Here is a 19274-nt window from a genome sequence, read left to right on the forward strand (position 1 = left end):
ATGCATAATCCTTAACATGAAAAACACATAATGGTTAAATTGACTCAACTATCTTTCACCTACACGCAGTGGGTCATCATATTAAATATTAAGAAGAAACTTATTTTAAAAATTCCTATAATCTTTGTGCAGGGACAGCTACCTACCCTGCAACAGCACAAACCCTTTTGCAGGATTTACAGCCTACTCCACAAGAGGGCAAGCAAATTCCACTATAAAAGCGAGAAATAATCCTGTAGAATTTCCAAGTGACCATTCCTTTTAGCTAAAAGCCAGACTATGTGCCCATCCCAGAGTGGCTGGGAAAAAGCTAGCCACGCGCTTAACTTTGGGGGCAAGGGGGGACCCAACCTCCACCTCTTTTTCCCTTAAACAGTGATGACAAGGAACTGGTACACATGTGGGAAAAAGGTGTGTTGAAAGAAGCCAACCATTTTTCTGTTCATAAGATTTTAGTATCTTCAGACACAGCAAATATCCTGTAATCTTGGGCATCGGCTAAAGCGTTTCGCTTTCCTGGCAACAAAGCCACCACAGGCTGTGATAGAAGCGATTACTTTGTGCTGCAGGTAGAGATGAATTACAAGGAAATCTCTGTGGGATTAGACCAGTGCAACCATCTTGCAGCCCCTGAGTCTTCTGCTTGCAGTCTACGAGCAGCTCCAGTGTCACTTCCCATGCTAAGGCTGCACTGCCCAACACTGGCCGTTTGGAAAATGCTACTCCAGTCACCGTTCAAGGACAGCATCAAAGATGCTTCATATGTGGGGAATACCAGTTTAATCTTGCCACAGGACTTGGAAAACGCATACTGGCTTTGTTGTCTGCTGTTCTTACCTCACTGCTCAGCTGTTTCCTCGGGACAGCCAAGCAGGTCTGTCCCTACTCTAGCCACATTTTTCACACCACCTTCTTCTAACATCAGCCGCCCCCAGCAAAACGCACAGTTCTTAAGATTCAAAAATTCTGGACTGAGAGGAGAATTTTCCATTCCAAACTTCTGAACTGCTTGTTCCGAGCCTCACGAAGAGCAGCTAATACCCTACCAGCAGCCTCCGCACCCAATCACAACTTGGTGCTGTTCAACCTTTTGTACTTCGGAACAGTTGAAGCAGCGACACGCTGAAGAATGCAAATAATTTTACATGCAAAATGCATATTTATGCAGCCTACACATACGTTTGTCACACACAATAGTGTCTTTTGGGCTGTGTTGGTAAGGTTCAATATCTCCATTCTCTTTCTAGTTTTTCACTTGATCGCCTATTGTTTAACTCAACCAAGGCAATGTGTTAAGAATATCTGCAACAATACGTAGTATTGTCGTCTTTGTAAAAAGTATTTCAACATGTGACATTCATGGAACTATCTGAAAAAAATCTCTCTGAGGTACGGAATATACTGTTCGTATGAACAAGGTAGATGTTGGAAACCAACTCATTTTATGCCCTGGCAGTAAGCAGCAGCAGTACAACTTGGTTGGAACGTTACCCCTGTTTATTTCGTAGTCACATCTAAAGAAATGATAAATTTGCTAGTACTCTGCAAGAGAGTTAAGCCCTACAAGCCTTCACTACAGAGCTCGTTACAGACCCTCTGTTAATGGGACTCTAACAAGCATGAGACACAACCCTTACTGCCATTGCTACAAAACAAACAACTCTTTATCGTCCAGGTAAAGCCTGGCAAGAACGGTGGATTTGCAGGGATATGGCTAACAGTTTCATTTAAAGTACAGTTCAAAACAAAACAACAAAGAAATGAACAAACCTCCAAAACCTGAAAACTTTCACTAAACAGGCTGATAGGACTATGTCTAACTTGGCACACCAGAATTTTCCAATAAGTAAACATTGGTTTCTTGCTTTTTCACACTTCCTTTAAAATGTTCCAAAAATTAAAAACCAAAATTTTCGTTAGTTAAAAAATTACTTTGACCCGTAGGATTTTTTAATTTCTCCTTTGACTAGTTCCAGCTCTGAACGCAGTGTTTGCTGGTGCAGCTAGAGAGAAGCAGAGCAGCAAAGTACTTACTGATCTGGGCTTGAAACCGAAGTCCTGCGTCCTTCCACCGCGATGTTGCTCTTGGGCCTCTTAACAACATGAGGTCTTGGTGGACGAACCTGTTACATGCACACACAGAGAAGACATTTCATCAAATACTTCAAGTTGATCAAAGAGCAGACATAAACAACAAAATAGGCATAACCACTGTTATCTTAAAGGTAGCTTGCATTCAGAATTTCTTTTAAATGTATTTTTTGTGCCACAGCAATGTTACCAGTGAATGTATACAAAGGAATATGAAGCATGAACATAAAAACTACAGGGACCTACAACTTGTTCAAGGACAAAAAACCCAACACATTTTTGAATAGTAAATGAAATATATCTGCTTGTCACTGACTGCTATTGGCAAAACAACAAAAATTTATTCCACTGTCCTGTCCGGTACAGGCTAAATCTCCGATAAAAGATTCCCTAAATGTGAGCTTCCCCTTGTATAGTCGATGGAGTAAAACTGGAAAATCCTGTGTGTTGCTGTACATTATACTGAAAAGTGGAGTTCAGCTCTGACATCATGATCCTTTTGTCCATTTGTCCATACGAACTCAACTTCTCAAGTGAAGACTTCTGTGTAAGGGAGCACTGAAAAATGTGTGCTTAGAATAAATGTTATAACACGAAAAACACAGCTCCTTCTTCATTAACAATTTGCTCCCTTCCGGCAGCCGAACAGAAACCTTGCCAGACACACTATCAGTATCACTCTTCATGTTATGTCAGTGTATCTTTTGTTGTCTGTAATAAAATCCAAAGCTTTTCTGTGGAAGATGATGTTGCTGCCAATCCAATCTTAAAGAACATATCCATCGCCTTCTAACAGTCAGAAATGAAGCTTCATCCGCCTGCATGAACTCCACAGCAAACGAGCTTTACTTCAACAAAAGGAATAAGCACCTGTGATCAGTGCAGAGGCAAAGCTGAGGCAGGTGCCTGCCCATACCAGTGAGTAATCCTGTTGATGAACTTATCCCTTTGAGTCAAACGTGGGAACGAACATTTGCAGCACCAGAGTCAGGCTGTACAAACAAGTTTTCCATTTTTTCCTTGAGAAAGTGCTACCTTACCTGAAATGGAGTCTGATTTGTGGGCTTAGCTGAACACTAGTTTCAACACAAACCCCCGAAGCCCTCAAATTTAGGAATATAACTCAACTTCTGACCCCCCCAAGCTTGTGCTCCCTTAATAGCCACGAGACAAAGGAAGCTGTTGAAGGCCTACAACCGGAGCTCTTGGGATGACTGATGAATTTGTCTACAATGATAGAACAGATTTCCACCCACCTCTGCAAGTTTTCATTGATTGATTGTTTTTTTGTTTGTTTAATTATTATGATGATTATTTGTTGGGGAGTGGGGTGTTTCTGGGATTTGTTTGTTTGTTTGTTTTTTTCAGGTACATAAACCTCAAATTTTCTTGCCAGAAAAAGCCACCAAATTGTGCGTACTCAACAGTATGCAGAAGATAGTAGCAGGATTATTGTACTGAATTTTCATTTCAAAGGAAATGGTGCACAGCAGATATGATGAAGAAATCCAGAGATGTATTGTGACTATTTCTTAGGAAAAAGGGCTTATAAAAGAGGTCAGATGTTAAGGTCTTGAAGATCAGTCCCCACACAAGGCTGCTCCTCTCTACAATAAAGACAGCTTAAGAATGTGAATTTATGGCAGGAATGGAAGGATTAAGTTTGTGGCAACTTCAACTGAACTTGCAACGTGGTGAAACATGGGGAAAAGAACAACAGAGCTAATTAGACGAGCTGAGCTGTCAGAGTGCGGCTGAATGGCTCGGTGCCAACAAACAAAAGGAATGGGCTGGCAATCAGCAGGATCGATGAAGAATACTGCTTCATTAGGGCTGATAAAACAGAGAGAGAGAGAGCAGGAGAGAGAGGGAGCGTGCAAGAGAGGGGGGAGAGAAGCCAGAGGAATTGCAGGGAGAAGGAGAAAGAGGAAAAAAGAGGAAGAAAGAAACCTGTTTAATTAAATCTGAGCTGGAAGACGATGTGTAAAGCCGGCATGTCATCATGCTGTGAACACTTTCACCTTTCGGGTGGTACTCTGGGGGAGCGATGGTGATGAGGGAGAGAGATGAGACTTTGGGATGGCTCCAGGGGTCCACCAGACCAGTAAATCGCAGGGTGACATGCTAAGTAGGATTTAGAGCATTGTTCATGGGGGACTGCAGGGAAAAGCCAGGAATCAAGCCAATCCTTGCTGGATTTTCAAGTCTTATGTAGCCAAATAGACAAGGTTAAATGCTTATCAAATGCAAAAGTATGAAAGAAGTCCAACTACATGAGCACACAGCCAAAAGAATAAAGGTAAACATCCAGTACGGAAGGGTTAAATGTGCTTATTACTGTCCCCATGGACTTCATGCATAATTATTATATTTGAACTTTTTCTAATTGAATGAAGTTTCCAAACAGTCACTATTAATCCAACAGAATTCTATTAATTATAAGCAACAACCCTCTCGATTTCATAATACCACCACAACTCATTTCCAAAACAGCAGAATGTAAAGAACATCTCTGTTCTGCTTCCTTAACCTTTCTTTGGTCTGTGTTTTTGTTTTTATTAGTAACAATGACTCATATGGCAAGGACTAGTGCCCATGGATTCCTCCTCAAAACAGATATATGCTGAAAACAGTATTTCTCAGGAATTCTGGTATTATATGGACTTGATTGGAAGAGCAGAGGGACCTGGTCTCCTCTTCCAGTGCTTGCTGTAAAAGGCTAGGATACATTACTTGCCGATACCCACCTCTGTAATACGTGCCAAGGCTAAGAGAGGGGAAAAAGCAGCCTGCACAAAGTATTATTTACACACACAAAAATGTGTTTCACCTATTAAAAGCCAAATAACAGTTCTGAACAACAACAAATTTATGTATATTTGGTACAAGCATATTTTGGGGAGTGATTATAATAATTTACATTTATCTTGAATTTCCTCTTGATGAATGAAGCATTTCTGTTCCACTTATTGACACAGCCAGATGAATGCAACAGGAGCTTTTATTATTACATTTCCAACCTTTTATCCATCGCATTGGGAGCAAAGATAGTTGACACAAACACATTATGGTGAGGACTATTAATGCACTACAGCTGGGAAATTAAACAGGTTTAGCAAGACTTTGATGTAATAAATCACTGTTGAGCAACTTTCGTACAGAGGAATTGCTCCGTGCCCTCACACACCTGCCAAACAAAAGAAGGGGGCTACGAAGCGCTACGGGAACTCCGCAGGGCCATGGAAAGTTTGTTCCTAGTGCAACGTATCAATTATGTTCAAGAGAACACATACAAGCAGAGCCAATGCTCCCTTCTGAACACAGAAAACAGATCTTCAGAGTAGGAATCCATAAAATGACTCTGTTAAGCCAAACACCCGGAGTTAAACGAGAGAGGAAAAGAAACACATGCTATTGAAATGTGACATAGGAACATGCACCAAAGATCAAAAGTTAACACACACCCAAGTGCACTTGTTAACCAGTTGCCTGCTCATCCGAAATACAGTTTTAACAAGTTTTAGCAAGATTAGATTTGAAAACTTGCATCTCTCTCTTTCTTATAGACGTACATGTATGGATAAGGAAGCAAGGAGTAAGATGTATTTGTCTTTTGGGGGAATTATATTTATAAAACAAAATCCTGAATAGAAATAAATATCTTCCAAGGCTGCTACAAAAAAACAACATCCCTTTCTAAACTGATACTACTTTCCTGTACTACTAAACTAAAAAATCACTAGTGCAGATCGAGGACAGTCTCCAGCTTTAAAGCCATCTGGCATAGTTAATATATAACAATCGTCCTACAGTTAGTGTTTTGAATGAAAAACTGCTGAGATAAGGTGTCCCTGCCTAACACAGCACAGGTATTGCACTGAGAATAATTTCTGTGTTGTTTTTCCATGGAAGAGCCACTTCCTCTGGCCAACATGCTGTGCCTACATTTTTCATCCTATGTAATTACTGAGTGCCAGCCTGCATTTGAAACGAACATAAAGCATACATGTATATCATCCATAACGTGCTACTAACGTCCTAATGCCCAAATACAGACTTCGCCTTCTTCATGTGAATTCACTCATCTATTCCTTGGAGAAAAATTAAGTGTCCCAAATTAATTTAAAGCATAACTTTCAAAGCGTAAATGCTTTCTCTTCAGACTTCTGCTTCCTTTCACGTTTGAGTTTAGTGCAAGTCTTCAAAAGCTCACTGGCTAAAAACTTCTGCCAGCCTAGCAAGACTTTTGATTAAGACATCACTGCAAGAGTCAAACCAAACGTTGCAACAGCAGCACCAGTTACCTGCAGACCTGGCTGAAAGCTGCAGCGCTCGTCACAGAAAAGCAGAATAAATGCAGGTCCCAGGGCTGTGCCGCGGCAGAGACGAAGGGAGTTTAGGAGCATAATTCACACATGGCTTCCTTGCAGAGTCTGACAATCCAAACTACCGAGGTTTAGTAGAGCTACTAAGAGCGTAATTCAGGCAGTGTTAAGCTGTGGCAGTGAAACGAAACCACGGCTACTCACGGGCCTGGACGAACGCTGTATCTTTGGAGGCGGCGGCCGAGGCGGACGGAGTCTTTGCTGCTGTATCAAAGTGGAAACTAAATTAAAGTCACCTACATGAAAACACCTCTGATTTTGTGGCAAAAGCAGTATGAGTGGATCAGAACACAGAATTTACTTAACTTCATACTCACCTCACCAAATGCAATTTTTATTTTTTTTTTTCCCCCCAAAACAGTGGCTAGTCTGATGACCTACAGAGTGCCACAACAGGAAGGGCGGCTTTATCTGCCTGTTGACGTAAGCTCAACATCGCTTATGTGGAACCAAAGGTAGAACAATCACCACTCCAGACCAGATCATCCAAAATTTACTGGAACAACAAAGACACTCAAGGTGGATTCCTGGCTCTAAGTGTTCTAGACAAGATTTAAGCAAATGGAAAGAATCCTGCAAAGCAAGATATTCAAAAAAGCTTTCGCTAAAATCTCAAGAGCATTTTAGTGCTTGTGAAAACTTATGGTAAAGGCCTCAAACCAGCAGAGACATTTAATAGCATGGGAAAAAAAACAAAGTCAAATAAACTTTTCCTGCGCTTAAGATGAGCACATGTTCAGACACTGCACTGGATGAAGGTTCCAACGCATTGCCTGGAGCAAAGTGTGCACTGTCACTGTAAAGAACACTAAAAGCCCATCACCAACAGTTCTAAGGAAGACAGAACGGTGCATTACCATGCCTATTTCCATCTCTCATTTTTTAAATTAGCAGTTGGCCAACTCATTGCTTTGTAACAGCGCTGGAGCCATTCCAATCCAGTTGCTTTTGACTGAGCCAGCAGCGTGACTCTCTGCACACAGATGGCACCTTAAGGTATAGTCTGTTCGACGAGGAATCGACTGACAATTAATGAGATGCTAAATAAAACCTTCCTAAAGTGCAACTTGGATATTGAGAACAAGATTAAAGTTGATGCCCTTTGTACACGTATCAGCACTTCAAGAGAGCAGAGCCCTCAGGGAAGAGTGCATGGGGTGGTCTCTGAACGCTTGTGACGATGACTGCATCGCTGCCCCCAGCCCATGGTGCCTTCCATAGACAAAATCCCATCAGCTGTGCAGAGATGGGATAGGGACTGGCAGTGGGAGTCTGTGTCTTCCGACACAAAAAGAAAGCTTACACAGATTACTGTATTTCTCTTCAAAAAAGATTTCAGATTCGTGTCTCAGCAGTTCTTACTAGCATAGTCCCTGAGACTGCGTCACAGTACAACTCCAGCCAACCCTTTTTCACACCACTTTCATTCTCTTCTTGCATCTCTTCAGACTTTTCTTTCAAATTTTATTAAATTATACTTTTGTATCCACTGGTTCATTTCTCCTTACTTGTGTTGCCAATGAAGGAGTGCCACACGTACTTGGCTCAACTTTCTAGGGTGGGTTAGGGGAAAATAAAAAAAGGATAACTTGGGATGGAGAGCTGAGGCCAGAATTATTCCATGTGACACTTCCCCTCCATATTTTCTAAGAAAGCAAGTATGAAAACAAAGAGAACAGAGAGAGAAATGACAGGGTGGGGAGCTGAGGTGGCTGCCGTTCACCCCACCAAACTGTCTCCCTTCTGTACCTTCTATTGCCCAACTCCGAGTTACACTGCTGTGTATCTGCCCGTCTTATCTGCTCGGGCTGAGAGCACAATCTTAAACTATATTTAACTTCTGCTATGTGACACAGCATTCTTATTCACCATTATGTTTTAGAAGCATAATGGAACAGCTGAAAAATCTGAAATCTGCACTTTTCTAGTTACTGAAAAGACGTTCACTTACTACCCAGCGACTTAGGCAAATTTGATTATGCAGAAAAACAAGACACAATTATTATTAATTTATTTTTTTCAGATTTTTTTATGCCTCCTGCATCTACACTTTCTTTTGTTACTTTTTTCTCTTTTACTTACCTAGAAATCGTGAACATTTCTACGTTAGAAAATTTTCAAGAATTACTTAGGTGGGAAATATAAGTATGTTCCTAAAGCTGTGGCTAGCAGTGTCTTGAGCACTATTTATTTTCCATTACTATTTAAAATTCTGGACAGATATGTTTTTATTGATACAAGAATTACAAGCTGATACTTAACATATTGATGTTATCATTTCTTCAGTATTAGGTCATATTACTGAATGTGGGTTTGGTGGAGTTTATTTGGTGGGTTTTTTTTTTTTTATTTTCCTCCTTTTTTTTTTTTTTTCTTTTCCCCAGACTGTAGCACCACCAGCAGTATTATTCAAGCTCCTGAAAAAAGCGTGAGGAAGGCAGGCCCTTTGGAGAGCAAGGCAGGCACACAACACAGTGGCTGAGGGTCACCTCCCAGCGAGATGGTCAATACATTGATTATAGTCACTGCAAGGACATGCACAGCTGAGCTGCACTTACCTACCCAGGTACTCGCTGGAGGAAAAATATTTTTTCTGAGAAAACGTGTGACAGGATTTGTTAATGATCTGCCACATCACTGGTTGATTAGACAATGACAATAAAATCAAGTTTTAACTATTTGAGGCTATCTGAGAACTATGCTTTGTGCTGAAAAAGTCACCAATATTGGTACCCTTGTCAGCTGAATTACTAATGTGGAATGAAGAACATTCATACGCAAGTCAGGGGGTACACAAAAGAGTAAGAGCATCAGATATTCCAGTACAACGTGGAGGAGTTTAATAGCACAACCATGTCACTGCTTACTCCTTGCCTGTAGCCAAACCACATGCAGCACTAATATTTTGCTCCTGTTAGTCCTAATGGACCAATAATTACAAGTCAGCATTGGTTCATCTTGCTGCTCCTTCCAAACTTACCTGTTCATGGACTGAACTCTCCTCCTCTCTTACTGAAGTTATCACATGACAAATCAATGCCACACAAACTGACATCCTGAATTCCAGGTGGAATTTAGTACAGCCACAATTTACTGATAAATTCCTAGCTTTGAAGAGTCATAATCTAAACTCCTTAGGGATCTACCCTAAAAAAAAGAGTCATCAGTCAAATTCATGACCGTGCTACAAATCCGGCCAGTGAAAGAAAGGATGGACAGCTGCTTTTTCTGTGTCATCTGTTGCATCAGCATCTTAAGAAGCTTTCCTCAGACAGCAGTCAAAATTCTGCATCTATCTACTGAAAAGTTTCTTGTTTCTCCTCCAGAACAGCTGGTACTTTTCTCTGCAAGTGGTAAGATACCGGACAAGACACTCACAAGGTGAGTCTAGACAAGAACAAGCATTGATACACTCCAGTCGAAGCATCAACTGGCTCGTTTTTGGCCAAGGTTCTGCAGTGGAGAATTCAGTTAGAGGGAAAAGGAAGGAAGGAGAGAAGGAAAGGGAAGTTTTTCTTCTCTCTCTAGATCACAGGAAGATTTCAGACAGAATGTTCTAGTTTGTCCAATGATAGAACAAGCACATGCTTTTGTGCAAGTACCATTTTAGTTTGTGTAAGTGAAAATAAAAATTAACCTATGTATTTATGTATAAGATGAGTTTCAAGCTGAAATGCAGACTCAGGTGAGGAGAAAACTTTGGGACTTCCAGGCAAATAAGCAAACTACCACATAAAAACTATCTGAAGAAAATAGTTTCACAAACAGATGATGTGTTCCTGACGCAAATCTAGAAGCAGTTCTTTGGTGCACATGTCAGAGGTGGGATTTCTCATATCATAGTTCTGTTTAGATGCAGATCAGCACACAGAGTGCATGTAAGGCTACGGCAAACCGGGGCGAGGGAGCAGGTCTGGTGAGGGAAAGGAGTTATAACTCAGCCAAATATCCTCCTAAAATGAGATCCCAACAGTGCTTTCTCAACAAGCAGAAAGACAAACGCTGAAGTTTAATTTTCAAGGATACTTCGATGTAGGAGCAGGGCATGCACAAACTACCTCTGCTCCCCGAGCAGTGCAGGCAGAGGCAGAACCCACATGATCCTCCGGAGAGCTGGACTAAGGCAGGAGCTTTGTGAGCCAAAGGAAATCCACTGGTCCCACAGTCCAGGTCTAAGGGGGACAGGTTAACGCTGAACTGCACACACTGGCCGAGTTAACTACAAAAACTGGAGTGAAGAAAGAGGTTTGGAAAAGCAGGAGAACACAGTCAGTTGGCATTTGTACACAAAGGGCCTCTCTAGCAGACACTTCCTGATGCTATGGATCACACAGAGGCAATTTGCTTTGGGTTATAGGCAGATGCACGCCGTAACAACGAACTACTCCTTTGCAGGAGCTAAAACTTTCATATCCTTATACTGTCACTGGATTATCTTTTCCAGTTGAGATTTGAATATCACATATGATTAGGTTTCACCTCTGATCAAAAAATAGTTCTGTGTTTCTACAATAAAGCCACGCACAAATGCTGCTTTGGGAAAAGATTAAAGGTGTCGAAACTTTTGAGTCTCTTGGACTTGTAAATAGGCATTGTGTTAACTCTCAGAACTGCCACCTCAGAACTTGTAACTGCCCAGGCAAACCCAACACTCAGATTCCAACTGATCTTATCCACTGAAACGCTACCAGAAATAAAGTTCATTTTGAGGTCTTGCATGTATTGCACTGCAGACTGCATTTCTAACCCCCAAAAAATCTGAATAGAATGGTAAGACAAAACTACATCTTCACAGCAGCGTGTTCTCTCCATTAAACACGGACAGGGAAGCAGTATGGCTAAATCCGCGTGGTGACGCACAGAAAAGAGCAGGCGGAGGGCAGTGAGGAGTAACTGATGTGGAGGCCCACCAGGAGACAACTGGTACTTGCCCTTTACCAGAGCTTCATTTTTACTGTTGATGTTAATATCTGTCACCAGAACGGGATAAGCAGGTATCCTCAAACTATACGAAGACCATATTTACTGGAAAAGCCGCTGATTTGAAGTTAGTTTGTTAATGCAGCAAAACACGTTGTTTCTAAAAGGTCAGTAGGGGAAGCTGTGTTGGAATATCAGCTTAATTACCTGTGCTGCAAGGATGAATGGGCACAAACCAGCACAGGCTCCATTGCTAAAAGCTGCTAAATTGCTATTCAAGGTATGTTCCTAAATGTATATACCATAGTTTTTCCTATGAAAGGGTGAAATGTCTAAATTAGCACTTTCCTACCAAGAGCTGTTTACCAGCACACCTTTCTACTCCAGATATGTTCTTAATTGTCTTGTTCTAAGTACTTCCAAATCAACAAGACAGAAAATTTGCAGAAAGCTAATTTTACGACTGCAGATTTGGCACTGTTTTACTAATTATCAGACAAGTGATTTTAAGCTATGAGATGCTACAGGAAGAAAAATCTTACATTCACTTTAACACTGCAAAAATACTGTTTAAAAACTATAGATCCCACATCTCATAAAGTAGCTATTATATATCCAAAGAACTTTCACAATACAGCTATTTAGGTTTTTTATACTAGAGAAAACATTACAAAAAGATGATTTTTGGTCTGCAAGGTAGTAGCTCACGAGCAGAATACTATGTCAAACTAATTGTGGATGTCTGGTGAGATTTTTTTTAAAGTGGTATTCAGAACAGAGCCTTTATCAGTAAATTAGAGGTGCTATTTCATATGTAGCAACAAGTGCAACCAGAAAAAAAATGCACAAAGGAAGCACATCTAGATGGAAACTGGTTTGTCAGTACATATAGCAGGAAGTGTTTCTCTTTCTCAATTACTAGTGAGGGGTGTTTCTAACGATTGCCAAAGCAAAGCTTTGCTACGTAAATATCTTATTCCCTTCAGAAATTCAGGACTGGTTTAAAAACTGCTACTATGCTTTAAAGACAATCAGACACGGGAGAGAGATGCGCTGTGCTGAACGCACCCATGCTCAAACACATCATGCTGCAAAAGCTCTGAAGCGTTGACTTTGGAAGAATACGCAGGACCTCGACTGAACGCTCAATTTAAAAAAAAAAAAAACGAGAAAATAACAACAGTGAAAATGTATGGTACCTAAAAAGATTCAGTACAGAAAGCAGATGGAACCTGTGAGACAGCTGTTTTATTATCTCTCCGGATCCCTGCACAGCGCACACGCTACTTTTTCCATAGTCCCATATGCACGGCTCACAAACCGGGATGGCAAGAACAGTGTATGCTTTACAGCATATATTTTTAATTCACACTCTGAAATACTTCAACAGAAACCTGCTGGGTCCTGTGATAAAAATAATCTCCGTGTTTTAAGGGATGCCTCGTTCTCCCAGCCATGTTTGTAGACTGGGAAGGTAGAATGAATGTGGCAAAAAAGTAGCGATGTCTATAGCTGTGCCAAGAATTGATTAAATGGGCAGAGACTGCCACAATTAAACCCGCTGATTAGCTTAATGAGAAAAACGAGGACTATCTCCTTACCTTTCTAGCCAGGAATCTTCAGTTACATAACAGAAAGGTAGACAGTAAGAGAAAGAAATGAAAGGCAGGTGCCCATAAGTGCCTGTTATCCCTAATACTGAATAAGGATCTTTATTTCAGGCATCTGGGTCATAGCTAGTGTCACAGGATACTGCCAAAGATGCATAGGTCCATCCCAAAGCCACTGAGAGAAAAGTCACTTTTTACTGAAGGGGAAGAGGAGGCTCTTCTGACAGTCTATCTTTGCTCCTTCTCTCTCTGGCTGTGGCAAACTGTCCTTCCTAATCGAGGGCAAAAAAAGTCTTTTTATGGTGCATCTAGATGCAGAGCACTGATAACTCATCCTCATTTCACAGTGTTAATAATGATAATCTAGTAATCTCATACTGTGCAAACAATCCCAGAATAGCTAACTTTTAAAAATATTAAATATAATAAGGTAAGACACGGCACAGTTTGCTTTAAATCTAGGACTTGCATGGTACTAACCAGATGTAGATCTCTCCTACAACCAAGAAAGCAGGAGCATGACATCAGGATTGTGTAAATGTCGTCAAGTTAAACAGTTCCACCAGGATGAAACAAAAAGGCCTCTTAGCTACGTCTTATAACCTGCTCACTATGGAAGAGGGCCAGGGGCAGAAAATCCTACAACCATAGGTTACACTACTGTGAATTATTATCATTTACAACTGACACTATTCTAAAAACACATGGCTGAAATAACAAACCCCTTGGCTGTAGAACTGAACGGTATTTAATTTCTTTTGTCTGCAATTAGAGAAGAAAGAACTTTGAGAATTGGATATATTTTGCGACCTGCGCAGTAAGTGCTGGGCAGACAGCAGTAGCACGTGTTCCTACAGGATGCTGATGGAATATTATGGAGTAGTGGTTAACTTGTAATGGCATCCGTGCTTTAAAGACCTGTCAAGACTTCTGATTACTTCCTAGCGACAGAAAAGTTCATACACTACACAAAGAAGCGGTGGAAAATGCACAAAAGACGATATCAACACAATTTGAGATTGTGACCACTTAGTTCTTCTATTTCACTTCTTATCTGTTGCACAGCTGAAGACAAACCCTGACCTCCTGCCATCTATATGAGCATTTGGTTCTTCTCAAACACTGTAAAAAAACCCCTAACTGTATTAAACTGACGTTATCCAACACTTTGCAGTTTGAAAGCTCCTGACATTTTCCAAAGGAGGTGACTGTCAACAGCCTCTTATTTACCTGGCACCGTTCCCAGGTGCCTGCAGACCAGTTGGAAAACGGCTGTAAGTTAAGCTGTAGGTAGTAGGTATCTCTTCCCACAGGAAACAGATGCCTACAGAACACAAACTATTTAACTCAACCGAGAGTCGCTCTGATTCAAAAAGCCTCACACGTTTTGTCTCCTATTTTGTTCATATGTGGTGAGGCCTTAGATGACTCTAAGAATCATGCTGCAGACAGCTAAACCCACCAGCCAGGAACAGGCTAGCATCCCTCTAATCCAATTTCTAACTGCTCTGTTCTGCTTCTGCAGTGCTTCGTCAGGAGTGTTCCTTGCTGAGCTTCCTTTTGCCATTTCCTGCAGCAATCCCTGCTGTTTGGGTGAGGGAGCGATTTGCAATGATTCACTAGCTTAAATGCACACACCATTTTTTTGTTCTGAGAAGGTATCAGAGAAAAAAACAAAGAAATTTCTACTTACAGAACGGACTTCTAAGGAATTTCTTGGAGATCCTCACTTTTGTATAGACCACTGCAGCCCATTTTACCTGCTCTCCTGCCCCTTAGGGCAATCACTAGTGACTTAGTACCATTCTTTGTTATTTCTTTGATGTTTTGTCATGTCCTTTGCATTTCATCTTTTGCACCAGATATTTTCTGGACCTTGCAATAACAGCAGAATCCTGACAATAACCATGCCTCAATCCTAGATGGATAACTCAGTGAACACACAACTATGTTCATGGCATGAAGCCGCATTTAACACCCAGAAAATAACACATCCCATGGACTCTACATCCCATGATACGCCTGAGCCTGAAAGCGGCACAACTTTCAAACGTACAGAAAGTGAATAAAATCACGATTGTCTGTGACGTTCCTGCATGACGAAAGGACCATGAAAGAAAAGTCCCTCAACTCACTGAACCATGCCCTCGCTGGATTACCTGCAAAACAGCAAGGAGGGAGTTTTACAGAACCATTCACAGAGATAAAACAGGGCAGCGTTTGAGAGAGAATATCAGTGAGATGATGTTCACATTTCCAAAGGAGTTCTACCAAAATGGGGTATGTTTTGCAGTGGTGGCTTTGCATTCTATCAGTTTCTCAACATACATGGATGGAGAGACACGTTGCAAAAAATCCCAGACCCCAGGAATATATTTATCCCCGTGTGTTAAAGTCTATCCATCTACTATCTCAGCAGAGTTTAAAATCACAGCTAATAGGTTAACAACTGTTTTTCTTCTGCTTCAAATGAAGAATATCAGAAAGCTGGGGGAATATTCGGCTTCCCAATTTGTACTGACTGCTCACTGCTACCTGCGATGTCTGTTTGACAGGCCTGACATTTTGTACCGCTGTGAGATGGGAAAACGTGTGACATTTTTATTCATGGTGGCGTACGCCCTTGTAATGATCAGCCCTGGTCGATGTGCTTACTGCAGCAGCCCCGAGCCCTCGGAGAACAAACAAGAACCCAAGGTGCCAGCAGTTCGGCTGCCTTATTAAACACCACCAGGATTCTAACGAAGAGCAACTGCTGGAAAATCTCACTGTCAAATCCTCAAGGACATTGTCAACACGGAACTAACTACATATATTTTTCATTTAGAATACTGGAAAATCCAGCAACGCAATATTAAATAGAGAGAAAAAAGCCGCACTGTTTTGTGTGTGTTTTCTTTTTTAACTGGTCATTTTGTCAGCTTTACATCAGGCTTTCTGTGGGCCTGATACTGGAATTCAAATCAAAGAGCTCATGCAACCCACATGATTTAAAATGTTGGAAAATGGACATATCCCTCATTACCTTTCAACGGCTATTCCTCTCTAGCAAGTAGAATACTTGTACAGGGAAGAAAATAAAAAACAGAGATGGTCTCTCATTTAAGGAGCTCTATAAACAGCAATGACTATCTGCTTCCCTCAGCTTCATCATTCACTGAGGAAGACTGCATACTGTGGGGGCTACTCCTCCACACAACCTCACAAAAGTACATGGCTCCTGGATCTGCACTGCGCAACTGGTTTACTTTGTATTAATCGGTCCAGTTCTGAAGGGCAAATCCAAAAACTGCCTGGCCAAACAAGCAACCACAGCGAGGTTGGCAGTTAGAAGATTCATGTTTCAAATACTCTCTCCCTTTTATCTTCCAGTTTAATCCAGGGGCCCAGAGGTCAATTCAGACAGTCCTGGCCTAACTGCACGTATCAACTCCGTAAGTAACACATAAGCAGCTTCCAGATGCTGATCTGCGTTGATGGACTAAGCAAGTCATCCATAAGACCCTCTGAGCTTTTCTGAAGTTGTCAATCTAGGTGATTTGGTTAGTCTTGCATGTACTGATGTATTTATTTTATATGTATGTATTATTTATAAAGCTCAACTCTTCTTCCACATGCCAGCAGTGATGGACCAAGATACTCTCTACAAGATATTTACAGGTTCCTCAACACAACAGGACTAACAAGGAAATTCTGCAGACATGTTACAGCTGCTATCGCTTGTCACAAAGCCGTAGGAGGTCGGCTCAACCACAGTATTTTCTCCATACATCCAAGCATTATGGTGTCTGACTTGCATGTACCCAGGGTATTAAATTTATTCTGAACATCCCTGTTTAAGGATCACTTGAAACACCAAGACACCTGGAAAACACTAAAAGCCATAGTCCAGAATGTGCTTTTTTGCACAACACATCTGGATGCAGGACCACAGCCACATAATCTTACTGCAAAGCATGAATTTCTACATACCATGAGGGACATACACACTACATTGCTGTAGGAGCTGAAGAAGACCTAGCTGTCTGGTTGCTCATTAGAAAATACTGGCAAGTGAGTGCATGAGAGGCAGTAACCTTTGGGAATGCTCTGCAGGTGGTGTACATCTTCCTAAAGAGAGTGCCAGGTCTCACTTGTCAAATATTTACACGCACGACAAGAGGGCAAGCCTTTTGGGCAGATAACTCCTATCCCATGGATTGCCATTTCTGCAAACCTTGCACATGGTAAAGCAGAATTTCAGTCAAATTAATTATTTTCTTGTCCATTGACATTGTTTTTACTCCCCTGACTAAGAATGCTGTCCCCTAAGAACCTGATGGGACATTTGAGTAGCCTCAAGCAGACAGTAGATGGACAAGTGCTTCTGGGCCAATACATGTGCCTTTCTTGAAAGGTCACTTTTACTGAGCAACAGTGAATTCCTTTCTGAAAGGAACAAAGAATGGAGTGAGAAGAAATGAGGGCAGAAAATATGTTTTCTGAAGACAAAATAATTTTAAAGAACTAGTCTTATACTTTTGCTACATCCACAAAGAACCAAACGGAGAGAGGGGAGGAAACTCCATGTGGCTCAGCAGAAAGGAACAGGGAGACCATATTGCTCAGCAGTGGGGAAGACAGGAATGGAAGCTTTTTCTTAACAAGGGTGTCTCTATTGTCAGAACAGTTCAGAGTGGCAAGAACAGGAGGCTGGCTTTGCAACCACAGCGTACAGTTGCATGAATATTAGAAAATGAACTTGTTTTCCCCTTTCCCCTTTGGTTTCTACCTCAGTGCCACACAATGCCTGCTGTGATCCAGGGGAATCTGCTATTGTTCCAATGCACCTGGGTGTGAAGGGAGTCACAGGGTCTGGCAAAGGAGCCTTCCTCCCTTCCCTACTTCATCCCTCTTACCCTGGAGATAATCCCTCCCTCTGCTGCTGCTGGCCTCAGCGATCCAGTTTTGCATTTCTGGAATGTAGCTGGCTGGGTTTCTCCCCATCTTCCCCCTGACCTCTTAATGCCATTTAATCTTCTTGAAGAAGAAACCTGCCCTACAAAGCAGAGTTGTTTGTTCTGCACGTCTAAGTGAAGATCATGAATGGAAAAAACGAACATGTTCCTTTACAGCAAACGATCAAAACAGCAAATAAGCTGGCAGTTTCCATTTTATGGCCCGCCACAGTTTAACAGCAGTAAGAATCAGCTGGGAAGAGAACTTGGACAAATCTTTTCACAGTCAGACAAGCTGCTTTAGTACATGAATATATTTTCCATTTGTTTCATAGTTATTTACAATAGCCCCCAGAACACTAATTCTCTCTAGTTTGCATCCTGAATGGAGTATGATTGAATCTCTTAAGTAAAGACATACTTGGAAGAGTCTTTTGTATTTTATTAAGCTTTACCTTTTGGTACATAGATGGAATAAAATATTCTATTTGCTGGTAAGTAAAAACAAGCCACAGAAACATAGCACACCTAAGCTGACAAAAGATATTCTAATTGTAATAGAAAGAATCAGAGAGCTGAACAGAACTGCCAGGATAACTTACTTCTGATGAAATCGTACCCTTTCCCAACAAATTACCTTTCTGGCAGCTAATCACTTGTTGGTTCAATCCTACTAGATGAGTTGCACTAGTGACCGTGTAAAAGCTCCGGAGAAAGAACCTTTCTAAGTAAAGATTTGTTCTTAAAGAATCTAGTCCAACCCCGTCCTGTGCTTACACCACTTCTCAAAGACTGACGGGAAGACGGGGTGTAGGTAGTGATCCCATAGGAAAAAGGAGGCTCTTGTAGAAGCAGTTGGTGCAATGTTTCAGAGGAACAGCATGAAGGCTTGATAAGGGGTGGAGGGGTAGGAAGCAGTGTGGACAGAAGCAGAAGCTTCATTAGGAGAAAGACGTGTTAAAACTGTATTTTTGGAAAATAAAGTGCCCCCTTTACTCCCCGAGAAGAGGGCTGCAAACGTAAAGTGTTCCGATTGACCATGCGACACCCACCATCTCAGACTGTAGAACGGTACAAGTTCTCAGAGCTGCACGAACACACTCCATGACACACAACCGCAGTGGTTAAAGAGTTGTCAATGTGTCTGCTCATCTAAGCAAAGTCTCAAAAACCTAAAAATCAGACAGCATATCTCCTCCTGGCTGCGGTCACAGACAGTGTAGGTGGTTATCACAGCCACAGCTGGTGTACTAGTGGCCTAATAGGTAAGCACTGTCTTCTGGTACTTCTAAAATACCAGATTCAGACATTAATCTACCTTTATCCCTTAG

The 19274-nt window shown here is 41.4% G+C and overlaps 1 protein-coding gene across 3 annotated transcripts in view; it reads right to left on the reverse strand.

The window, feature by feature from the left end:
* The window catches only part of DENND1A (DENN domain containing 1A), a 205457-nt gene that overhangs the window by 12885 nt on the left and 173298 nt on the right, over positions 1 to 19274 (reverse strand). For all 3 annotated transcript variants that reach the window (XM_086625432.1, XM_086625431.1, XM_086625430.1), the window contains exons 20-21: positions 6621 to 6680; positions 2035 to 2123 (exon numbers count right to left, since the gene is read on the reverse strand). In XM_086625432.1, coding sequence (XP_086481558.1) covers positions 2035 to 2123; positions 6621 to 6680 — 149 coding nt within the window. The remainder of the gene's footprint in view (positions 1 to 2034; positions 2124 to 6620; positions 6681 to 19274) is intronic.

This window comes from Tauraco erythrolophus, chromosome 22 (assembly GCF_009769465.1).
Source record: "Tauraco erythrolophus isolate bTauEry1 chromosome 22, bTauEry1.pri, whole genome shotgun sequence".
Lineage (NCBI taxonomy): Eukaryota > Metazoa > Chordata > Aves > Musophagiformes > Musophagidae > Tauraco > Tauraco erythrolophus.